The 26,073-nt window shown below is 37.8% G+C and overlaps 1 protein-coding gene across 9 annotated transcripts in view; it reads right to left on the bottom strand.

Moving 5' to 3' along the window:
• Pard3b (par-3 family cell polarity regulator beta) overlaps positions 1–26,073 on the bottom strand; it is a 977,771-nt gene that overhangs the window by 410,028 nt on the left and 541,670 nt on the right. For 8 of the 9 annotated variants that reach the window (XR_012447363.1, XM_074071526.1, XM_074071527.1 and 5 more), the window contains 2 exons: positions 16,743–16,928; positions 2,801–2,971 (listed from right to left, as the gene is read on the bottom strand). Coding sequence is in view for 8 of the 9 variants with exons in the window: in XM_074071526.1 (XP_073927627.1) it covers positions 2,801–2,971; positions 16,743–16,928 (357 nt within the window). In the remaining variant the exon portion in view is untranslated. The remainder of the gene's footprint in view (positions 1–2,800; positions 2,972–16,742; positions 16,929–26,073) is intronic. The other variant, XM_074071528.1, reaches the window with a different exon arrangement.

The raw sequence follows: 26,073 nt of genomic DNA, 5'->3' as shown, positions 1-26,073 counted from the left end.
CTATTCAACATACTACTGGAATTCCTAGCCAGAGCAATTAGGCAAGAAGAAGGAATAAAAGGAATACAAATAGGTAAAGAAACTGTCAAAATATCCCTATTTGCAGACGACATGATCCTATACCTGAAAGACCCAAAAAACTCTACTCAAAAGCTCCTAAACATCATCAACAGCTATAGCAAGGCAGCAGGATATAAAATCAACACAGAAAAATCATTAGCATTTCTATACACTAATAATGAACAAACTGAGAGAGAATATATGAAAACAATTCCCATTTACAATAGCCTCAAAAAAAATCAAATACCTAGGTGTAAACAAAACAAATGATGTGAACGACCTCTACAAGGAAAACTATAAACTTCTGAAGAAAGAGATTGAGGAAGACTATAGAAAGTGGAGAGATCTCCCATGCTCATGGATTGGTAGAATCAACATAGTAAAAATGCCTATACTTCCAAAAGCAATCTACATATTTAATGCAATTCCCATCAAAATCCCAATGACATTCATCAAAGAGATTGAAAAATCTACCGTTAAATTTATTTGGAAACACAAGAGGTCACGAATAGCCAAGGCAATACTCAGTCAAAAGAACAATGCTGGAGGTATCACCATACCTGACTTCAAACTATTCTAAAAAGTAATAAAAACAGCGTGGTACTGGCACAAAAACAGACATGAAGACCAGTGGAACAGAATAGAGGACCCAGATATGAAGCCATACAACTATAACCAACTTATCTTTGACAAAGGCACTAAAAATATACGCTGGAGAAAAGACAGCCTCTTCAACAAAAACTGCTGGGAAAACTGGTTAGCAGTCTGCAAAAAACTGAAACTAGATCTATGTTTATCACCCTATACCAATATTAACTCAAAATGGATCAAGGACCTTAATATCATACCCCAAACTCTAAAGTTAGTAAAGGAAAGAGTAGGAAATACTCTGGAATTAGTAGGTATAGGTAAGAACTTTCTCAGTGGAACCCCAGCAGCTCAGCAACTAAGAGATAGCACAGATAAATGAGACTTCATAAAACTAAAAAGCTTCTGCTCAACAAAAGAAATGGTGTTTAAACTGATGAGACCATATTTTTTTGGGAGAAAATATTGCCAGCTACACATCAGACAAAGGACTGATAACCAGAATATATAAGGAACTTAAAAAAGTAAATTCTCCCAAAATTAATGAACCAATAAAGAAATGGGCAAGTGAACTACACAGAACTTTCTCAAAAGAAGAAATTCAAATGGCCAAAAACACATGAAAAAATGCTCATCATCTCTAGCCATAAAGGAAATGCAAATTAAAAGCACACTAAGATTCCACCTCACCCCTGTTAGAATAGCCATCATTAGCAACACCACTAACAACAATCGTTGGCGAGGATGCGGGGAAAAAGGAACCCTTTTACACTGCTGGTGGGAATGTAAACTAGTACAACCACTCTGGAAAAAAATTTGGAGGCTTCTTAAAAATCTAAACATAAATCTACCATATGATCCAGGAATACCACTCTTTGGGATATACCCAAAAGAATGTGACACAGGTTACTCCAGAGGCACCTGCACACCCACGTTTATTGCAGCACTATTCACAATAGCTAAGATATGGAAACAGCCAAGATGCCCCACTATTACGAATGGATTAAGAAAATGTGGTATTTATACACAATGGAATTTTATGAAGAAGAATGAAATCTTATCATTTGCAAGTAAATGGATGGAACTGGAGAACATCACTCTGAGTGAGGTTAGCCTGGCCCAAAAGACAAAAAATCGTATGTTCTCCCTCATATGTGGACATTAGATCAAGGGCAAACATAACAAGGGGATTGGACTTTGATCACATGATAAAGCGAGAGCACACAAGGGAGGTATGAGGATAGGTAAGACACCCAAAAAACTAGATAGCATTTGTTGCCCTCAATGCAGAAAAACTAATGCAGATACTTTAAAGCGCCAGAGGCCAACAGGAGAAGGGGACCAGGAACTAGACAAAAGGTTAGTTCGATCAGAATTAATTTAGAAGGTAACACACATGTACAGGAAAGCAATGCGAGTCAACTCCCTGTATAGCTATCCTTATCTCAACTAGCAAGAACCCTTGGTCCTTCCTATTATTGCTTATACTCTCCAACAAAATTAGAGATGAGGGCAGAATAGTTTCTGCCTGGTATCGCGGGGGTGTGGGGGGAGAGGGAGGAGGCGGGGGGTAAGGGGAGCATGATGGGAAGGGGGTAGAAATGACCCAAACATAGTATGCACATATGAATAAAAGAAAAAAAAAATAAAGTGTCAATTAGAAAAAAAATAAAATAAGACTCCCATTCAGTTAATAATATATAGCACACAGCTTGTTTAAGAAACTAAATTAAGCCTCAGGTCTATTTTACCTAAGTAAGGAGAATGTGAAGAATATAGAGCTGATTATACTAAAATGATCTTCACATTATACATTGTACACATCTGATCAGGAACAATCTAAGGCATGGACATTCTAGCACATCAACTAAAATATATATAAATATGTTTATGAATGAGTCTGGAGTGCTAGGAATTTTTGGAGGAAAAACCCTGAAAATATGGACCTGTTCTACTTTATAAATGACCTACTTTATATGCGCATTTTTAGACCTTGTACTTATACCTAAAATATACAACCACCTGTTCCCCACATATATTTACCAGAGCCCTGCTGGGGAACACTTTCCAACTGCAGAACCAAGCTACCCCCAAGTCATGATTCTGGCAGCCATTTGGGCAATTTGCTGAGGAAAATGAAGACATGCATCACCTCCATTGGTCTTTCTGGCCTCCTCAGAATCACAAGCTGGATCATCCCTCGTATGTTTCCTTCCATGGACATTGATCGTCTAAGTGTTTCCATAGCATCGTGGTTGGACTTTCCCAGAAGAGCTTCCCCATTAACTGCAATCAGCTGGTCATTCATCCGCAGACGGCCATCCTAAGGCAGAGGAAAGAAAAACAATATTAAACAGAGAAAAGCCTGGTGATGACATGTAACTGTTTCAGGGGAAAGATCAAGTTCAAAAATGAGAGACAGAGGAAAAAAAAATTGGCTATTAGGAATGATTTATTTTCCATGGCAGAAAAAGGTTCTGGAGCTTATCAAACAGTCACAAATACTAACAATAATGAATTGTGTGAAAGTACTTTTTAGAAACCTTATTGAGCTGCAGCAATTTAGACATTTGTGGGATACCTCTTACCTAAGTCTTTAGCAAGCATAAGCCTACTAATCTAACCTGATTTTGGCATTTGCTCTGTCAGGGGCTATGTTGATGACTCAAGGGAAGTGGGTTTAGTGACAAAAGGAGGCACAAATATCTCCTGAAATGAGGGCTTGCATTTTTAGTCACCAAGAGAAATCATGCTTAAAAGTTGCATGCCTGATAGCAGTAATATGTCTCCTAGATATCATTGCTAGCTTTATTAAAAGGTGCTAAAAAAATTTCTCATGTAATTTTCTCTAACACAAGCACAAGTTGCTAGTCTGCTACTCTGCAAAAGAACACAGAGGTGTGTAGTGAAGGACCAATTTGCTCTGAAATCTTCTGGCAGAAAAGTTTGACAATTCCCTTTGTTAAGCTTTTTCCAGGGATGCTCTGACTGATAAGTACTTTCACCCAGCATCTTCTGGTACAGACACTGTTTATCACAAAACACAGAGAACCCTGGCATGTGGGTAGGTGGCTCAGACCCTGGTCTCCATTACTTATAAGCACTAATCATCTTCAGCCAGAAGTCCTTCATAAACTGGGGTCTACAGTAGTGTCTACCAAGCTGGGATGCCAGCTCTACCTAGGAGAGGACCTGGGAGATGACAGTGCATCTCCTTACTGGATAGCTTGGGAGAAAAGATGCTTAAAATATTAATAGGCAGACTAAGGGCACACCCTACACCTATTTTATACGCAGGTGGAAGGCACTTCTATGATGTACTGATAGAATTAGGAAACTTACGCTGCTAATGATAATAAACTTAAAAGAAATAACAGTAGGTATGTACAATAATTTACCTTTTCAGAGAATTCTTTCAAGAGCTATCGCTCATGATTCTTTCTTTCTTTCTTTTTTTCATTTTTCTTTTATTATTCATATGTGCATACAAGGCTTGGTTCATTTCTCCCCCCTGCCCCCACCCCCTCCCTTACCACCCACTCTGCCCCATCCCTCTCCCCCCACCTCAATACCCAGCAGAAACTATTTTGCCCTTATTTTTAATTTTGTTGTAGAGAGAGTATAAGCAATAATAGGAAGGAACAAGGGTTTTTGCTGGTTGAGATAAGGATTCGCTCATGATTCTTATAGAACACCCAAAATTAAGGGGATTCATGTTTAATAAACATTTTACTGAAAAATAAACTCAATCAGAGAAGTACTGTACATTGCCATAGGTAACCATGCTAACTCAGACAAAACAGACTCAAGTTTGGGTGTGATACACCTGGGCTCTTTAGTCTTTCCACTACAATTCCCTTGAATACTTCATCTGGACTACAGTTGTGCAACACTAAAGTATGGAAAGGAAAACAGGAAAGTGTTTTTGTGGTGAGAGATATCTGGGATCTATGTTCAAATTAATAGAATGAAAGGTAAAAGAGGGAAAAAAACTCACTGAGAACATGAGGGGGAAAAAAAAGCTATGAGCAAATAAAAACCAACCATACGGTCTTGGGAGAAAAATCTGTGGACAGGTTGATCAGCTTGGACTAAGGCAGTAGCAGATGGTCAGAGGCAGTCCCTCTGCTGAGAGCAGGGAAAAGTGAGAGAGAAGTGAGAGCTGCTGTTGTGGAGTTTTAATGTCCTTGAGGATTCCCTCATGCCACCTGCTGGGTAGAGTGTTGGCCATGTTGGATGGCGGAGGCCACACACAGAGTACATGTCCCCTGCAGGATGAAATTGAGATGGCAAGGCAATGGAATCAATACAGAAGGGTGTAAAATCAGAGAGGCAAACTGTCTAAGTGCACTGCCTCCACAGAGCTGAATGTCCCCTCCTTTCCTCCCTCATTTCCCCCACTTCACTTAACCTTTACCCTAATTTGGAGCAAGTCTGGAAATGAGATTTACAGGAAAGCCTAACCAAGAAAGAAATCATTTCTATTCTGTTATCCAATTTTGAGTGAGGCACACACAGAATAAGATTAAGGCCCCAAGAAATAGGGCAAAACAAAAACAACCTTAATGGTTTAGTCACCTAAAGTGAGGCACAAACTTGAAAAATTCTTCAGTTCTATTTTGTCATATGATAGAAGGACTGGTAGGCTGATTCTTTTCACTGAAAATCTTCTAGGATGGCTGGAAGCTGATGTGAGGTTTTCGAAGAGGAGGAGGAAACAGAGTTGGACCGTAATCCTTGAGTGTTAACAGGAAATGAAAGTCAGTGACCACATTTGTAGAGTCATAGTCTGGGCTGGACACCTCATCCACTATGACAGGAAGAAGAAAGATAAAGATTAAAAAAGATGGAAGGAAAGAATGCTGAGTGAGAACCTACCTGGCAACCTCTTATGAACCTTCTCTCTGAAGTAAAGTAAAGGTCAGAGTGAACAGATAGGTGAAAGATAAAATGTGAGACATTTTTTGTGAAATCACTTATCAACAGGTATAAAGCACAAACTTTAATTTTCAGTTGCATTCTAAGTCTCAAGCATGAAGAATTGCATTCAAGTAGGATGTGTTTACTGTAACCAAGTCCAAAACAAAAAGACAGGTCAGGTCACCCCAGGGCAGTGAGAATTTTTTTCAGAGACATTCACATTCATCACAAGTGTCACTAGAGAGTTGTGGGCAAGATAAAAATCCACACACCCTCATTTTCAGGCCTGGCTGTCCTGTGGCTATTGGTATGTGTTTTTTTAATAAGATAAATGATGGGTAATTTCATTAATGGCAATGCCAGTAAGTACCATGTTGTCCTAACATTTAGAATATAATCACAGAATTTAGAGCTGGAAGGTCCAAGTTTAGAGCCTGAATTCTAAATTCAAGGTCCTCTTAACTTCCTCCATTTACATATGAATAATATAACAACCAAAGAGAATGAGAAACTATTTATCTAACACTTATTAAAAGAAGGCACTTCTATATGTATTAGGACTTGCTCATCTGATTTAGGTTAGAGTTGGAACAGAACAGTCCAAGTTCTGAATTCCATAGTGTTTCTATTCACTAGACCATTATACCTTCTATATAGAGGACAATGATTAGTCCAAAGAGGTAATGGCTTCAAGACAAGTCTTTCACAACCAGAGAGGACAATATGCCACAGATGTCCTCTGGAAGAGAACAAACACTATATGAAATCCAGAGACACACACAGAAGACATGGAGACAGGAAACTGTGAAGGGAATGGCAGACCAAGGAAACAAGCTGGAGGAGGAGGAAACCTGTCTGCTCATGTAGATTCCTGTGGTAAAAATGAAGCTGATGCAATGAGGAACTCATTATTTGAACTCATCAAGCATCCCTCAAAATTGTCTCTGTCTTTTTGCTTTGGAGTATTTTTACCAAGAAAAATAGCTTCTTGGGGTTTTTTATTCTTAATATTTTGTTCAAATAAATATTTGACTCTTAATTGACTTTATATAAGTGAATCTAACTATCCCAGGATGTTACTTAGTAATTCTAGAATATATATTTTATTCAGTCTGGACCATGTTTGCATTTGTTAAAGAACCTCCCCCACCCCCCCAAAAAAATCTCTTTCCTACTCCCATCAGAATCCTAAGCAAAAAAACCCTCCATTGTGGGCCCCACCTTTGGCATTCTTCCTAATCAACTCTGTCCTCTTTATAAGAAGAAGTAAAGGAAATTGTTAAAGAGGAAGAAGAGAGTAAAGATAAAAAGTGACTACTTCAGGACACTCCAGGAAAGGCAAAACTGGTATGAGGGATAGGTCATCCCATGTCCTAGGATAGCTTAAAATCTCATCAGCCCTAAGTGCATCAATCACAGAAGGAAGGAGTGGGGCCTCAGAGACAGGTGTTTTAGTATTGTATCTCCCCTTTACCGCATACCTGGTATAGGCCAGTCCTTGTGCAAATATTTTGCATACGGTCTCCCTTTCATTTCCTCAACAACCATATGATACTACTCTCTACTATTTAAGAAATGTAAAGACAAGGCTCAGATAAATTGATTTGCAAAAGGGTCTTGGCTTAGCCAGCTCCCCTTTTCTCTGAAGTTAAGGACATGTATCCGTTATGCCACATTGCTTCCAAAAATCACAGTACTAGAGATGATTAGGGGTCTTAAAATATTGATAATTATTTAATGAGTTTCTACTCTGTGTAGTCATTGTGCTTAAAATCTTTTAATGCATGAGAGAATTTAACCCTTACCCTATGCATGTGAGACCAAATCCCCCATTTTATAAATGAAGAAATTGAGGCCCAGAGAGGTTATATGAGTTGTTACAAGTTTCTATGAGCAGATTTGAACTAGGTCTGGATTACTCTAAAATCCGTATTTTCAACCACTTTGTTAATGATTCCTAACTTTTTTGGATTCCTATTGAAAATCTAATAAAAACAACAGATCTTGGCCAGGTCCAGTGGTGCACACCAGTAATCTCAGCTACTTGGAAGGGAGAGATTAGGAGGATCAAGATTGACCATGGAAGGCCTGAGGTCAACGCCAGGCAAAAATGTGAGAGCTTATATGAAACACCTAAAGTAAAAAGGGCTGGGGGATATGGTTCGAGTGGTAGACTGCCTTCCTATCAAGCTTGAGGCCCAGAGTTCAAACCTCAGTGCTGCCAAAACAAAATAAATGATGCAGATTCTCATCTTTTTAAAAGCAAATAGTTAAGGCTTTTAAGAGGACATACCTACCAGGGGTGGGGGCAAAGAGCAGGTGTCTCCTTGGGCAAGGTCAAATTCTTTTTTTTTTTCTTTATTGTTGTGCTTATTATTGTGGCATTCACAAAAGTTCTTACAATGTCTCAAATACATCATAATTGAATTCATCCCCTCCACCACTCTCCTTTATGCCCAGTTATATTACTTTTATTATTTGAAATTTGTTAAGTTTTGTTTTTGTCCCAGAATATGGTCTATCACCATTACGGCATACGGTTGAGTTCTATGTGAGTTTGAAAATGATGTGTATTTTGCTGATGTTAAAGTATTATTTTTCTGTTTTTTAAAAAAGCAAATAGTTATACCAGAGTTTCTTCACAACCTCACATTTGATCAGAGAATTCTTTGTAGTGAAGCTGTCATGTATGTTGTAGGATATTTTATATGTTCTCTGAAGCATACTGATAACTTCCAAGAGGTCTTGTGATCTTGTAGGTCAGCCCCTGGTATTCAGCAGTGCCTGAGGATTACTTCTGCCATGAACTGGTGACATCTCATGGCTTACTACACTTCTGTTGTCCAGTTTTTTTGTGAGGCTCCTACCTGTAAAGTTCTAATGAATACAGAGGGGAGAGTAAGACACCCAAAGCAAAGACCTGGTCTCTGCAGAATATGAGAGGAACATGAGGTAGTAGGCTGGCTTTCTCAGGGGTAGCTGGCTGTGGCCCAAGGCCAATCAGAGTTAGTCCAGGGTGTTGAGACGATTAATCATTAACAGATGTTGATTCCTGCCTCTGCATGTTTCTAACAGGGTCCTTGGTAAGGCCTCCTGGGATATTACAACACCCAGAGTCCAAGCCCTAAAGTGTGCTTCAGATTGTACAGCAAACAATCCCCAGAGTGGGGGGAGTCCAGATGAGGTAGCATTTGATCGAGGGAGAGAGCTGTCCTGAATAAATCCTTTTCAAGGCTCTACAATCACTCCAGGACAACTCTGTCTACAGTAAAACCAAATCAACCTGGAAAAGAAATTACATTCTAGATTGAAATAATTTAGATTCATTTAAAAACAATGACAATGAAAGGGGAAGAACAAATCAAGATTTTTTAAAAGTACAGGTTTTAAAATAAAGACGCAGGAAAAAGAAAGCTGGCAACACTGGAATGTGTAGGTTCTCATAACTGCTATTTATGTTAGTACATGTTTTAAATCATCTTCCCTAACATAGTTTTATATGTGAAGAATTCTTATACAAAGAGGGCCACTCTTTCCAAGTAAGAGTGCTGTTCTGGCATATTTGACTGCATTCTGGCATATGTGACTTGGCTCACACTCTGCCTTCTGTCCAAGTGTCCTTTGCATTTCTGCTCACCTGTTGAATAGCTATTTACCCTTCATCACAAGGCTCAGCAATTGTATTGCCTTCATACTTTACTCTCCAGCAGAATTAATTGCTCCTCATCTTAGCACCAATGATACTTCTCGTATTTGCCTACTTAGCCCTTATCACATTAGAATTGTTTTCATATTTAATTCATTTTGCTACTAGCTTCCCAGATTGTAGAGTGAGTAGTTTTAAGTTTTCTGTCTCCATTCTATTACACCTTGCCTAACTCACTCTAAAGGTTCAAGAAGTGTTTGCTAAATTGAGTCACTTTGAAAATCTTTCAGTCAGGTGCTTTGGACCTGGTATTAAGTTTTATCTACAATGAACAAATTATTTAATTTATAAACCATACCTGTGAGAGATTCTAAGATGGATTGGGGATGTGCCAGCCCAAATTGTGCAAGTGAAGCTTGATTACTTTCTGTGCACTGGCCCTTTTCCACTTATTCAGCCATTGTAAAATTTACAATCTATTTATTTAATTCAGTTCTCATCTTCAGAGCCTCACTCCATTTGTATGTAGCAAACCAGTGAAGTCCCAGCAGTAGATCTTCTCTGGCATGAGGAACTATTTTTAAGGTAACTGAAGGATGTTTTTTAGAGCACTAGGACATACATAATCAAAACCATTCTGATATAATGCTTTTAAATGTAGTCTAATCTTTTTCATTTAAAACTCCTTCTGGAAAAATATGGGGCATATGTAAACACATTGCAACCTATACACTTTACTATAGGCATGCTAAAGCTTATAGTTTTCTTGGCAGGAAAGTTTGAGAAGGTCTGACTTAGAATCATTAGAAATATTCACTGGCCTCTGATGTGGTAATAACATTCTGTGCTTGTTTTACATTTTCTGTTTCCTGCCATTTCAGTTTCCTCTCCATCCCTTCCTATCTCCTTCCTGATTTTCTGCTCTTAATTTACTTTGGCCTAGAAAACCAGATAAAAAAAAGCTTGTTAAGGCATATGTGTTATATATGAATCAGGAATATTCTGCATGAATGCCTAACAAGATTAGAATCTCAGAGGCCTTTTCAACTTTTAGAAATTTATTATCTTATTTATTTACTTATTTGTTTCTTTTATATACTATGCTCTTGTGTTTTTATAAAGATTGCTTAACATTAGTCACTAAAAAGATAAATCCAAATCAGTGTGCCCAGAATAAAACTGTGATCACAGTATTAACTCAGCATGCAAAATACAAATACTCATAACAAAAAAATGAATATAGCTTTTTACAGAAAAGTGTTAGTCAGTTTTCTATCATTATAATAAATACCTGAGACGATCACCTTATGAAGGGAATAGATGTATTTTGGCTCACAATTCTGGAGGTTTTAGTGCATGCCCAGTTAGCCCTGTTGCTTTTAGGCCTATGGTGAGGCAGCATGTTACGGCCAGACCATGTGGCAGCACTCAGTTGTTCATCTCCTGGCCCACAAGCAAAGAAAAAATGAGGAAGAGGCCAGGTCTACAATCCCTTCAGGGCACACCCTCAATGACCGAAGGACCCCTCACCAGCCCTCTCTTAAAGGTTTCAGACCTCCTTAGGGTCCAAGGCTCCAACACACTCAGGTCTTTTGGGGACAGTTAAAATACAATTTAAACTATAGTACCAAGGAATTATTTTCAGATCCAAAGCATCATCACCATGCCATATCAATTTTTATAGATTATATTCTTTTCATTAAGACTACAAACGCTTATATTTTGCCAAGCCTAATGAGACAATCATGGTGTTCAAAATACACATCAACATGTTGTAGGTTTCAAAATTTTATTCACCACAGGACACATTTATTTCTTTTTTGAATTTCCACACATGAAACAAAAAAATGCATAAGTGATAAATATTAGCAAGGAAAGCAATGACGGATACTGGTGTTGTGGGATTTTAGAAGTAATGTTATATTACATTTTTATAAAGTAGTTCCTGCTGTACAAATTCATAAATAATAAGCCTGACTATGTGAATTAACATGTTAACATTTTTAGCTTTTTTTAAAAAAGGAAATAGGTTAAAAATGTATTTTCCTTGTATTTAATTTAGTAATTTCCTTTTTGTAAAGGTAAAGTTCTTATTGGGTGTTCAATGGTTATGAATTTCTGAATTTGATTCTCTAGGCACAGTTCCTGCTTTTAGTTATCTATAAAATATATCATGTCTTTGTGGTTAGGGATGAAATGTTAGTGTTTAGCTTCTCACAGGTGAGGATCTGCAATGGAAACAATTTACACAACCAGTGTGTTGGGTCCTTTGTCAGAAGTAAAAGCTTCAATGGCACTGACTACCATCAAAGATCCTCTAAGTTCTCCCTCCAGTAGGAAATGTTATCAATTTTATGAAAAATGGAGAGTTGAAGAAATCAGTTAACATTAGTGTTCCTTACAAAGCTGTCCCTTTTATCTTCCTTTGGATTCATTAATTATAGATAACACCACATGATTTATAGATACTGGCAGAGATGGAGGTGGAAATTACTCACACTGGGAACTCCAAGCAAACTCCGGTTCAGGGGGTTGGATGCTGTTAAAAACTCCATAACACAGAGACATGAGATTCAGGATCAGGTACCATGTTCCTGGCTATTCTAGAGCTATCTATGTTCTCCTGCAATATTCAGTTTTTTTTTAAATACTGATAATGCTTGTAACAGTTAAAATTATTTTAGTTATTACTAAATAGTGTAGATTATGAAATTCTGCTTCTTCCAGAAGGATCATCCCAAATTTCCTAAGTACACAAGTCAAATTACATCTGTTTCATATTCTTAGTGCATACATTTGCAATTAGCTTTGTCAGGCATTTTTCTTTCATTTAATTTCATCATCATCAAGTAGTATTTATTAAGCACAAACCTGGCTAATTAATTTTTACAGAATAACATCCCTAAATTCATTCTCTGTACTTAAGAGTCCTTAAATAATCTTTCTACCTGATACATGACATTTTTCCCTTAGCAAAAATTGCCCTTAAATTTTAATTTTTCTTATTATTTCAGGGTTTCAAATAGGACATATTCTACTTATAATGCCAGCATTTTCAAATAAGAAAATGTCATCCAAAACCAATACAATAGACTCCATGAAATTTTTTTTCTTACCACAATGTGTTAATATCTTACCTAAATATAAAAAAAATCACTATTGTAGTTATATAAACTTTTAGTAGTGATCTAGGTAGGCAAATAAGCAGTGTAAGTATGTACAAGCAATAGATATAAAACGTATTATTCCTGGCATTTTTAGAAATTCATATAGCTCATCAACTCAAAGCAAAAGAAAGCAAAATTCAAAATGAATTTAGAATTCAAAATGTTTAGCAAATGTGTATGAAAGTATCTATGGTCTTCAAAATGACCACTGAAATTTTATTTGTGCTGCCTTTGACAAAATAAAAAGTGAGTTTTTATGTGGATTTGGGGAAGAGAACTATTTTTCTCAAGATATTTTTTCTAGCTGTGACAAAGATAATATTTCTTTTTTGGTTTGACAGCAACAACACCACATTTTACTTGAAATCCAACCACAAAAATGAAATTTTAAAGAATCATCCTCAAGGACAGCATAATCTCATCCCAGTCATAGTTCTTGGTGGTAGAGAAGTTAACACATATACTTCTATCTGATATATTTTGTTTCTAAAACAATTACACTGTATGTCAGGGACAAACGCCCAGGAAGAATGACAGAAACTATAATGAAACTTGAAGCAAGCACCAGGTGCTACTGTACCAGCACCTGCTCATCTACGCCCTAAGAGGTAGCATTGTGTCCTGAGGCCAATGCCCTTCTGTATTTGAAAAAAGGCCTGGCGCACACTGATGCTTCGGCAGAGTCCACGAAGAGCTCCAGATGCCAAATCTGCCTACACTTGCTGGATGCATGCAAGGAAGAGTTTCTGGGTATTACTTCTCAATATACAAACTGCAGGTTAACTATTAAGAACTGATACGCATATGGGTAATTCTGAAGAGTGTAAAACTCTGATGTGACCTAGAGTATTTGGAAGCTCTAAATTGCAAATAGAGATTTACATCTCCATTAGAAGTAACCCAGTGAGAGGGGAAATGATGGAAAGCAGTAGCCCACAAGGTTAGGGAAAAAAAACAAAAAAGAGACCCTCAGTTAGAGTCACAGTCATTCAGGGGTTTTAAATCTGACAGGTAGTCTGTCCTTGTTTATACCAATGGAAGCCCCTAGAGAATACAGCACACAAAATCCACAGGAAGAATTTGGTCATACTTTTCAAAGTTGTTTGGTTTTCAACAATCCACATTCCCTTAAGGGAAAAACACCTTGAGAACCAATTAGTGGTACGAAGGGCCAGGAGAAAAAGATTGCACTCTGGTAGAAAGATGATTTTGTTGATTTAGGGTAAAAGCCTAGGCCAGATGCTAACATGGATGCTCCCAGGGCTTCTCTCCCCTCAGCCCCGGGGATGCTGCGCTCTGTCACATTTGTATTTCCTCGACAGGGACAGGAACAAAGTCTCAACACAATTTTTGTAGGACATAATCCAGAAGCAAAGAACAGGTGGCAATTTTCTGCCGAGGAACGGTGGATTATTGGGCTAGCAGAAAGCGAACAGAAAAATACACTTTTCCCCCCTGTTAATCAGGTTTCTTGTGAGCAAAGCTCAGGCCTCTAGGTAAACAAGACAAATAGATACTAAACATTCACAACAAGGCTGAATTCATGATTGATGCTCTTACTGTTTAAGATCCACTATAAATATGCTGTCCAGTGGTTTTTAATGGTGTGATTGTCTGACTCAGCAGACTGGTGTCAGGGAAGAAATTTACATAAATGGAAAGTGAAATCTTTCTGCAAGAAACAGGACTGTTAAAAACTGCTTAGGTAAGGAGACACTCACTTACACAAACACAGATATACACGTTAAACCACCCGCCAATATCTGCTGGAGCTTAAGTTATTGCCCATAAAAAAGCAAAGATGTTTGCTTTTAATTTCCAAAAAGTCATCTCAGTTTCAATTTTACTTGGAATAAATTCTGCAAATAGAGTTGTCATTAGGAATAGGGAGAATAATATCCAGCTGGTACCCACAACCATGACTGTAGATTCAACCCTTATATACAGTACATGTTTAGAAGGCTTGGCTATGAGGAGTGACCATGATACAAAGCCACTCCAGCTGACAGCCTCTGTTCTCTAGGAGCACAAACAGATGGTGGGAGGGAGCCCTCCTTACAGAGTACCTCTGGGCTGATTTTAGCACAGGCTCTAGATGCTGATATTTTCCTTTGTTAATCTTTCTTAAATAGTATAAACTATAGAAAAGGGTTTCATTGTAATGTTTACATACACACCTATCATGTACTTTGATCAAATTCAGCCCTCTATTACTTTCTTAATCTCTTCTTTCTCCTTCTTTTAAACAGTTTTTAGTGGGTTTCACTGTGCTATTTTCATGTATCTATAGCATCTATATAATGGACTTTAATCTTGTTCATTGCCTATCACACTCCCCCTTTTCTCTCCCCTCTCCCAGTGGATTCCCCTCTAACGGAACCCCTTTCACAATAATGTACTATTACTTTTTGTCTAGATTCCACATATGAGAGAAAAAAGTAACATTCATCTTTCTGAGCTTTAGTTCAAATAATTCCTAGGTATCGAACCACAGCAGAGGCTATAATCACTGTCCTGTACAATTTCTTCTTTGATAAAATGACATAATAATAAAATGTGCATATGAAAATAAAATTAGAGAATCCATATAAAACTTTTAGCTTGGTGCCCAGCATATACTAAGAACTGTTAAATAAATGTTAATAGCTGTTGACATTGCGATTATTAGTACTATTTTCCTTCTGTTCTTGGTGTGGATTCCTGAGCCATGTTGGGGAATTTTATAGATTGATAAGCCTTAATTCTGCAACTTCTCTCTACCACAGTTTCGTTGTAGGGAGAGATGCATGACCTTGGATTCAGCCCTATGACTTGCTCTGGCCAATTGTGTGTGTGTGTGTGTGTGTGTAGTGACAATGTGTTCCTTCAGAGCCCAGAACCCAAATGTTGTGTGGCTTCTCCCATTGTTGCTGGCTCTCTGACACCTCAGCTAGTCTGCGGGTCTAGAAGTAGGCAAAATCTGTGGAGTACACTCGGGCTTATACCCCTACAGTGTGATGAAGACACAAACCAGCCTGAACCAGAGCCACCACCACCACTACTAGCTGCCCTGCAGACCCACGGGGGAAACAAAAGTTAGTGTATATTACTAAAATTTTATGATTATTTATTATGTAACAAAAGCTAACTGATCCAAGGAGTAAATTAAAGAGTTGTTTATGCACATTGCACTTCTCATTTCCCAAGGAAAGACACATTAACTTAGCGTCTAGGTTGAAACAACAGTGGCTGGGTAAATGTAAGAAGACAACTGTTTCACCAAAGTCAGAATTCTAAGACCAAGGCATTTCTTCAATGTCTAACTAGGCTTTCTTAATTGGGGCATGGCAAAAGGTACACATTGTCAATATTAAGATAATTTTAAATAGCTAACATTTGCTAAGCTAAGCACTTTACGTGTATTGTCTCTTTAGTCTTAATAGTACTCGGAGGAAGGGACTAAAATTTTACTCACTTCACAAATTAGGAACTGAGACATGTTGAGGAAGAGAGATTGGCCTACATTCACAGAGGGAGAGAGTAATGAAGGCGGGATTCAAATTTGAGAACCTTACTTCCCAGCATGAGATGGCAACAAGGGGTACAAATGTGTGCCCTGCTATAATCACTTCACCCCTCTCACCATATTAGGTGACAATTTCTTAATCCCTAGAATCCTGTGAAATCAGTATTATCCTCACTTTCAGATGAGAAATTGATAGCTGGTCAATTTCCTTGCCCATAGTTTCACATTGGTAGCAAGCAGTGAGCTGGATTTGAACACAGGCAATCTAGTTAACCGTTACACCATGTTAATAGCTATGGTCACATGGCCCACCCCAATGTGAAAGGGCAGGGACACAAGCTCTTCTTTTTTCTGAAATGCATAAGATTCTCTGAGTGTTCAGAAGCAAATGTGCATTCTGGGCACTGTGGTTATCTTCAAGTGCACAAAATGTGATAAATGACCTTTAATTTATACTACAGTCATTCTCAGGCTCCACTGAGCTTTCATTCTTACAAGCACAATTTCCTCTTTTGTTGCCTTTATGTCAGCTTGTTTTTAGTTTTGTTTTTTCTGATTGTGTATTTTCAGGTTCAACTCTGTGAGATTACAGATTCAGAGCAATCTTAATGGAGTAATAAAAAGGATGCAAAAAGAATGTTAATAGTTTTTAGAACTATCTCTAGGAAGGAAAAATAACTACTCCAGATATGAAAGCAGCAAGTGGTCCCCAGATCTGTTCACACACACATCTTCTGCATCTGGCAGAAAAGCCTCAATGGTCCCAGGCCCTCAGATACCATCTCCCGCCAGACCCCAAGTATCCAGACACATCCCCAAGTACCTTCTCATGGGCATGCAAACATTGTCTACTCACCTTAAAAGCAGCACCTCCATGGATGATGGATTTGATAAAAATCCCCAAGTCCATTCCAGTTTCTCGGGATTTGTTCCCTTTCAAGCTCACCCCTAGGCCAGCAGAGCCTGAATCATTCAGGGGGATCTCGAAGGTGAGCTGCTCGCTTGTCTCTAGGGACAGTGTGTAGCAGTCAGGTTCTCCTTTCTGTTTGGAAAATGCATGTGAAAAGAGTAAGGAGGGGAAGCAGATTAATAGTTCACACTCTCAGATGACCAAACACAGATGTAATCAGTCATAACAGGCTGGACCTCTAGCAGTTGTAATCAGACCCAGGCTGGTCTGCTCTCTATATAAGGGCTCCACATCTACCAAGCAGGAAAGTGCCCAGGGGTTGATATGTGGTGATGGTCAACAGAGAGGAACATTTGGTGAGGCCAAGTCATGTAGCTTGAAACACTCTTAAGCATTTGGAAATTCAGCAGAATATTTTCAAAAATGAAAGAGAATAAACATTAGATGTAGGGAATGTCAGGTATCAGAAGATATCTTATAGATAATATAGTCTCAGTGTCTTCACTTTGCAAATGAAGAAGAGAGTTTAGCATAGAAATGTGTTAAAATTTGGGGGGAACATTTCATTTATATAATTTAAGCCATAGTACTTACCAAGGAAGAGATACTATTGGAAAAGATTGTCAATAGAACACAAAGAACTGAAAAATGTTATTTTAAAGTTAAGGAAATATTTTGGAATTCAATTTCACTTTGTTAAAACCCATGCTTTAAGCTTAAGTCTTTGGGTAGTAGAACCCACTGCCGATCAGTTTTTAGACCTTAACAAACAATAAATATTCATGTCCTCTTTGATAAATGACACCTAGCTACAAGCAAACTGTTCTCAAGAAAGAGTATGGTGGCAAAAGGCAGATTGAGGGCACAGATCTCCAGGGAGACGTATGTGGTAATCATATCTGGCCTCCAGCGTTTCCAGATAGACGGTAGTGGGACCAGGCACGTGTGGCACATGTGATAATCATGTGTCTGCCTCCTGCGCCTGCTCAAGCTGGCAGAAATGTGAGGCTGCCACCGTGCTTAACTGGAAAATTTGAAAATGAGATATTCCTGGAAACCATCAACTCATTCTAGGCCAGGAGTTCCTTCCTCTCTGTAATTGTGTCCAGAGACTCTCATCTGAAGGTCACTTTGAGGGGACCCTATGTAAAATTACATGTTTTAAAAAATTACTATGAGTGTCTGAATGCCAGTCACAAATAACTATACAATCAGAAGTAGCAAACAGCCCATAATTAAGACAGGATTAAGGGGTCTGACCATAGCCAGATCCACTGACATGACATATCTAGCCTCAAACAGAGAGAACCTATGTCTCACTTTTAAAGAAATACTTCATTTACTTAACTTCATTGTAAATGAAGTTAGCTACAGAGATTTTGACAATAGGTTGTTCAAAGAAATGAAACTATTACTTAATTTAATAAATCCATGAGAGGTTAGCTCTTGTAATTAACTCATTATATTATCTATAAAACAAATCCTAGTACCGAAGGCAAGGCTCAAGTGGTAGAGCACTTGACTAGCAAGCATGAGGCCTGGAGTTCAAATCCTAGAACTGCTTGGTGTGGTGGCTCACACTTTTAATCTCAGCTTCTTGGGAGATGGAGACCAAAAGAATGGCAGTTTGAGGCCAGTCCACATAAAAAAACCCCATCTAAACACATAAAAAAGCCAGGTATGGTGGGGCATGTCTGTAATCTCAGATACATGGGAGGTGTAGGTAGGAGGATCATGATCCAGTCTGGCCTTGGCCAGAAAATGTGAGCTCCTACCTGAAAAATAACTGAAAGGGCAAACAGGCCTGGCTGCCTGGTTTAAGTAGCAGAGCACCTGCCTGCAAGCCCAAGGCCCTCAGTTCAGAACTCAGAATCTAAAAATAAATAAATAAATAAATAAAACAATCATTTGATTCAAAGTAATCATCTTTTTGTTCCTCCATTGGAATGTCAGGGTTTACTACTAACCATAAACAATAACCTTTCACCTTTGTTTGCAATGTACCCAATTTAGCATCCGTAACATTTCACAGTCATGTTTCCAGGCCTCTCTGGGATTCGGTTAACTTTAGGCTAATAAAGTTCCCTGAATTCAAGTTTAAATTACAGGACAATGCTTCTGACTATGAGGGAAAAACAGAAAGCTTGCTTGGCTATTATCTAACAGAAACAAAGTGATAAGGACTTGTTTGGGTTTAGAAATACAGTCATGAATCTCTGAAGGATGGGAACCCGCTCGAAGATGTGGGTTCACAGGCGAGGCAACTTTGCTGTGTAAACAGCAGAGTGTGCTCCGCGCTCAAATGGCTACGATGTTAGGAGGCAATGTAACCTTACCGGACTGCCATTGTAACGTGGTCTGTTGTCTACATAAACACTGTACGTGGCACATGCCTGTACCTCAGTCTTTTTTATTGACGTGCTGTGTGTACACTGGGACATTTACAGAGGTTCTTACAACGTATCATAATTGAATTCACCCTCTCCATCATTCCCCCTTATCTCCCCTCTCACCATTCCTGGAATAGGTTCAACTGGTCTCATTTTTCCATTTACATACATAGCATTGCACCATCCTCACCCTCTTACACCCTTTCCCCACATCCTCCCCCTCCTCCTGGTATCTACCCTCCTCCAGACAGGGCCTGTACTGCCCTCCTGTTCTCCAATTTTATAAAAGAAAAAAAAGGAGATTTTTGTAAAACCACTTTATAATCAAATCAGTTTACTTTATTACCTAAGTGTAGAAACAAAATAGAGATGAGATGGCATTATGGTTATTTTTTAATTTCACCAAACTTAAGTTCCTGACATCTGAGAGCCAACGATACAACAACAAAAACAATAAATTCAGAGCTTACAATGATTGAGTGGTTCCACTCGAGGGGTCTGACACATAATAACATTCACCCTTAATAATAACCCTATGAGATTTGTTGTTATGCCCATTTTACAGATGAGGAAATTGGGGTGCACAGTGATTTAAGGACCCTGCTTACAGCACCAAGGCTTGTGAGTGCTGAGCTTTGTGGAGCCCAGGCATCACGTGTCCTGCCTCTGACTCCTTATTTATTTTAAATTATTTTTAGTGCAAGGTTCTGAGTTGTCCACTACATTCCCACATTCTCTATTATTCTATACCCATTTTCATCAAAAGCACTGAAATGTAAGGTGTTACATTATCTATGGAAAAATATGTGAACCATATTTATTATCTTTTTAAAATTCATTTTCTTTTCATAAAGAGAAAAGTTTTATTTAGGTCATGGTTCTGGGAGTTCCAATCCAAGACAGGAAAGCTTCATTGCTTTGGGCCTCCAGTGATGGTACCAGATGGCAATGGCAGAGAGCACATTATAAAGTAAACCTCTTTTTTTTTTTTTTAATTGTTGTGCTAGGTAGGGGTACATTGTGGCATTCACAAAAGTTCTTACAATATATCAAATATATTATGCTTTAATTCACCCTCTTTCCCCAGTCCTGGAACAGTTTCAACAGGTATCTTTTTCCACTGAAATACATGTGTACACAGTACTTGTAACATATTCACCATCCTTCAGCATTTCCCCTCCTACCCCCCACTGGAACCAACCCCCCCATAATATTTAAATAACCAAAATTGTGTATACTTATAGTGTATATGATGTTTTACAATATATATACATAGTAAAATGACTAAATTGAACTAATTAATATATGCATTAGCTTACATGTCTTTTTTTGTGGTGAAATCACTTAGAAGCTAGTCTCAAGGATTTTTAAGGATTCAATCCATTGTTATTAATTATAATCACTATGTAGTATAATAGATCTTTGGACCATATTCCTCTTAGAACTGAAATTTGGTATCCTTTGACCAAAATCTCTCCAATCTTCCCCAAGCCCTGATAACTGCTGTTTTGTTCTGTGCTTTTGATTTGACTTTGCCAGACTGCTGTACCATTTTGTATCCTTGTGTCCCAACTTCTGTGGCCCATCATGACATGACCTAGTCACAAGAAATTCTAAGAGAAATTCTTACAATGGCAGTAAGATGACATGTGATTTATATTCTCCCCACTATAGTTATGCTCTATATCTTTCTTATGCTTTAACAAACTCAAGTCACAATTAGTGGTCTCTAATAACAGCAAAATTCCCAATGGTGAAGGAAGCCATTACAGTAGTTAACACAGCCATTTCCTGTTAGAAATAAATGTCCCTTCTCCTAATGTATAATAAAATCAATATGCTGAATGCCTCTTTCCAATAATCTTGGTTTCACCAGCAAGTATGAAAATTAAACTCAAATCTGGCCAGACAACATTCTGAAGTAGAGAGTATAAAGTACATGCCAGTGTCTTCGATGCAGGGCCTTATTAATGCAATGAACGTAAAGGCAATGTCACCTCCAGGGACAGGATCCTCCCTCATTTCCTGTCTTTCAGACAAGAGCTGTTTCTACACTGCATTGGAAATATCCCTTGCTTTTTCTACCCACATATATCAAGGCTGAACTCCATACTTAAAGCAGGTATAGTGATGGAAATCTTTCATTTAATTTTTTTATTATTATTATTTCTTAGCCTTTGCCACTAGAACCATGTCTCAAGTTAGGCCTAGAGTGACTGCTTGAATACCCTGACTGCATATGCCTAGGCCTATCGCTCAGCACCTGCCCGGCACCAGTCATACCAAATCCTCATCTTAGGCTTTCTCAGCCTCCATACAACTGGTATTTGGGGCCTGCCAATTCTTTGCTGTAGAGCCTGTTCTATGTATTGTATTTAACCAAATCCCTGGCTTCTACACACTAGATGTCAGTGGCACCCCTCCCCCAGCTGTGACAATTGAAAATGCCTCAGACATTATCAAATGTCACCCAAGGTCAAAATCACCTCCAGTTGAGAAACACTGACTTGAATCAACAATTACCAAATGAGTCAAATTCAAAGGGATCAGGTTCACAGTAGCTGCTGGCTCTACTGCTACCTGTTGATGTGTTCTCAAGCCCCATGGAGGGGTGACAGTAAAGGTTCCTGCAAAGGCCAAGTCACATGGAGTGGGTCACAGCGAACTACTAGAGAATCATGTACTTAGTTATGTTTATGGATAGATGACAAGTTAATTTTCCAGAGGCAGAAATGCAATCTCTGTGAATTGAACAGAGCAGGAAAGGTGATAGAGAAATACTAAATTTATTGGAACAAGCACAAAATACTTCCTTTTACTTATGCAAGAATCCAGGAGAAAACTGCAGCCCCTCAAGCAGAGTTAATTAGGCTAGCAATCATATACATATACTAATGTGGTTCTGGATGATTTGAGCTATTAGAAATGATAGAACTTTTTCAAGAAAAAAGGACAAAAGAAAAATAATGATAGAATTATATAAAATAGTATAGATTCAAGCACTTTATCAGGTGAGAATATAAAACATAAAGCAAAAAGATTTCATGCATAGCATGTTTCTCTTAAGTAACATATATATTGCATACACACCTTGAGCCACTTACCTGCCTGCTAAACACTCCATCTAGTTTCACAGAAAATAACTGGATCGTTAGCTGGCAATGGAGTCTGGCTATTTTCTTTTAATTTTTCTTCTGTGTTTACCAAATATTTGCAATCATTATAAAAGTATAAACATTTTTTTCAAGAATTCACGAAGATGTAAGAACCATTTACTAAATTACTATATTGCTAACTATAGAGATAGTAAACACATCTCTGTAATGACATATATATATATATGTCACATATATATGTGCATATACTCTATTACTGTGGATACCATGTACAATAAATATACCCTAGATATACTATGTGCCTTTCTCAATTCTCTATATAATAGACAATATGTATGTGCATTCTGTGTATGTGTACATATTCTCTGTGTGTGTATATATGTATGTATGTGTGTGTGTGTGTGTGTATAATATATTTACAGTTCTTATTAGAGTCACCAATGACTTTGAAGTTGCTAAATCTAGTGGTCAGTTCTTGGCTTTTATCTTATTTGAACTATTAATAGATCAAATTAATTGATCAAGCTCTACTTCTTGAAGTAGTTTGATTATAGGACACCAATCTGGCAGCTCACCTTTGTCTTCATTGCCTAGTCATGTTGAATCTTCTGCTGATCTTCTTCACCTCCCCATACCTAAGTACCTGAGTATCTGTGGATCAAATTTCTGACCTCCCACAGTCACTCTCAAAGTTTCCCCATGTACTTTCATGGTTTAAAACACCATTCTCAAACCAATCACAAATTCATATCTCCATCCTCTCCCTTCAACTACAGACTTATAGAACCAACTTTCTACTGAGCAACACCAAGAGGACACCCAGTGTATTACCACTCTTTCCATCACCTCCACTGTTTCTCACCTGACACTATTTGTCATTGCCTTGCCTGCCCCTCCCTCTCTGCTTCTACTTTTCTGCTCTTCAGGCTATTCCTCAGCATAGCAGCTAGAGTGGTCCTATTAAAGCAAATACATTAAATCTTCTAGGACTTCTCACCCCATTCAGGGAAAAGGCCAAAGTCATTATAGTGTCCTACAAACTTTTCCTGCACCTTCCATACTGGTCATCTTTCTTTGCTTCCGTACAACCCATATACTTCTGCTCCAAGGCCTTTACATTACCTCTTCCCTCTGCTTTGAATACTCCTCCCCTTGGTTTCTGCAGGCCAAATTCCTTCACTTCTTTCAATTCTCTGTTCAAATGTTACATATCAATGGCGTTTTTCTTGACTATCCAACTTAAAATTGTTCTAATTCTCCCCAAACCACATTGCCTATGTCCACTATTTCGTTAGATTATCTTGCTTTACTTTTCTCCATGACTTTTACCACATAGTGTATACTTGCTTATTTTTTCACACACTTTTTAACGCAGGCATGCTTATACTCTATTTTTCCCCACCAATGTATCTCTAGTGCCTAAAACAGTGTCAAATCCCCAAACAGAATATATATATGTCTAACAATATGTGCTGTGTGTATCCATAGATGTGTATCTGTGAATTTGTATTTGTGGAATTCTATATACATATATAAGCAAATGAATACATTGCTGTCCTACATTTGACTCAAGATTTCAATAATTACACATTTAATTAATTAACACTTAATTAACATTGAGTTAACTTTTACCTTAAAATAATTATAACAGTTTAAAATGTATCACAAGAATAATGATTCTTAAGATTAAGGTTAATAACATTAGATAAATTTCACTTTTGTATTGTACTTCCTGGTCCTGGGAGAGAAAACCTATTCCATCCTTCAACATCAAATCCTCATGAAGGTACAAAGATTCATCTTAGCTATTAATTTCTGATGGACATTGGCCATGGTTTTACAGTATATCAGGTACTTCAGATTGCCAGTGAACATTGCAAACAGCAATATTTATTGTAAAGTTACCAAGTTTGAGAAGCACTATGACCAGTACCCGAAGCCATGTTATTTACCCACTTATTAATCTCTCTCTCTATCCACATCAATCCATTTATCCAGCCATCACACATACATATATGCAGGCACACAAATGAAAATTTCATTAGATAATAACTTGCCAGGAATGCAACTCACTCTGGTGCTTTCTATGTTGTTCCACTCTCTTTTATCCTTTTAAAAATTTGGTTGATTCCATAAGCCAACAATGGATCAACCATGTAAGCATGGGCAGAGAAAAATAGGTTAAGAGAAAAATAAATGCAAAAGCAGTAAGTAAAATGTTAACCTCGCCTTTCCTAATTTTATAAGGAAAGACTGCTATATTCGATTCAAGTGTAGCTCTAACCTTTTCTTCTCTTTTACCCAAACTACCTTCAAGTTTCTATAGCTGTTCTGGTATCATCATACATATGGTATATATATATGAATAACCTGTCACAGATGGAATTCAGAGATAAGATTGGTCCATGCTGGCCTGAATGACAAGAATCCCTCTGCAAATCATAGTCATTCAACAATATTTTTTTTTACCAAGTACTTACTATGTACTAAACACCATAATGTAAAATGGCCAGTCTACATAGAACATAACTGGCAAAAATTTTATTGAGCAACATGGGAGTATATTTCTGTTTATTCACACTATTATCTGGAGAGGAAGGAATAGAGTTTAAGAGTAGGAAAGGGGAAAAAGAAGAGTCTACATATGCCTTGCCAGATATGCCAACCATTTTTATAAAAAAAAATTAAAACTAAATTACTTGGCATCAGAGGAAGAGGGGCAAGAAGATAGATGACTAGGGAGGAGTCCATATTACTAGCTTAAGAATGTTCCAAATGGGGCCATCTCTATAATCAACTGTCTTGTATTACAGGGCAGTGTTTGATTCACACATGCAAGTGCTAATAACTCAGCCTTTCAAAGCCCAGGGGAATCTACTAGTCCACCAGGCCAATGATCAATTTCCCAGAAGCCCAGGTCAGAACTGAAAGCATCCATGCTGAACCTTTTATGGCCTGCATTTCATTAAATGCTGTGCTCTTGGCTCAGCACAAACAAGCCCTGGATGTCTTTGCTTTGCCTCCCAAATGTGTAATTAGTCTGTGTTATGAGTAGCTTACTTTATGCAAGAATTATGTTTCACATGCAATCATTTTGTCAATTACCAAAACTCAAACAAAAGGGCTTTAAGAAAAAAATTGAATAAGATATTTTATATAGATAGCAAAAACCATACCTGGCAATTCTGCCAGGATATTTTATAATATATTTAATCATTGTTAAGGTTTGCCTAAGTAAATTCAAAGGAACTTAAGGCGATCAAATTTTGTTATAGCTAAATAAATTTTCATAACAATAAAAGGATAAGATACCTGCAAGACACTTAATTTTCTGACTTTTAAAATCTTCTGAAAAAGCACTGAGTAGCTATCACAATCATGAAAGGTTTTTGGCCAACTGGATTATGTAAAATTCAGAATATGAGTATCTTCCTACAGTGGGGATCAGAGGCTCAGTCCAACAGCAGGACGGCATTTTATTTTTGATCACACTTTTCAGAGAGCAAAGAAAAGAAAAAGACAAGAGATGAGTGAGCACATGTCAATGGTGATCTAAGGATGATCATTTTAAAATGGCAAAGGACTTTGTTTCCTCATTGCTACTAATATATATATATCAGCAGGACTTGGTGAGTTACAAGAAGGCTGATGACCTTTTAAAGAATCTTGCTCTCTGGACAATACAGAAAAATCTCAAAAAAGAATCAGAGATTATATAACTGAAAAAAAATTAAAAATATGAACTGTATACTACTAAGTTCTTGAAAACTA

This window comes from Castor canadensis, chromosome 4 (assembly GCF_047511655.1).
Source record: "Castor canadensis chromosome 4, mCasCan1.hap1v2, whole genome shotgun sequence".
Classification (NCBI taxonomy): Eukaryota; Metazoa; Chordata; class Mammalia; order Rodentia; family Castoridae; genus Castor; species Castor canadensis.
This window is presented reverse-complemented; position numbering and strand designations above follow the sequence as displayed.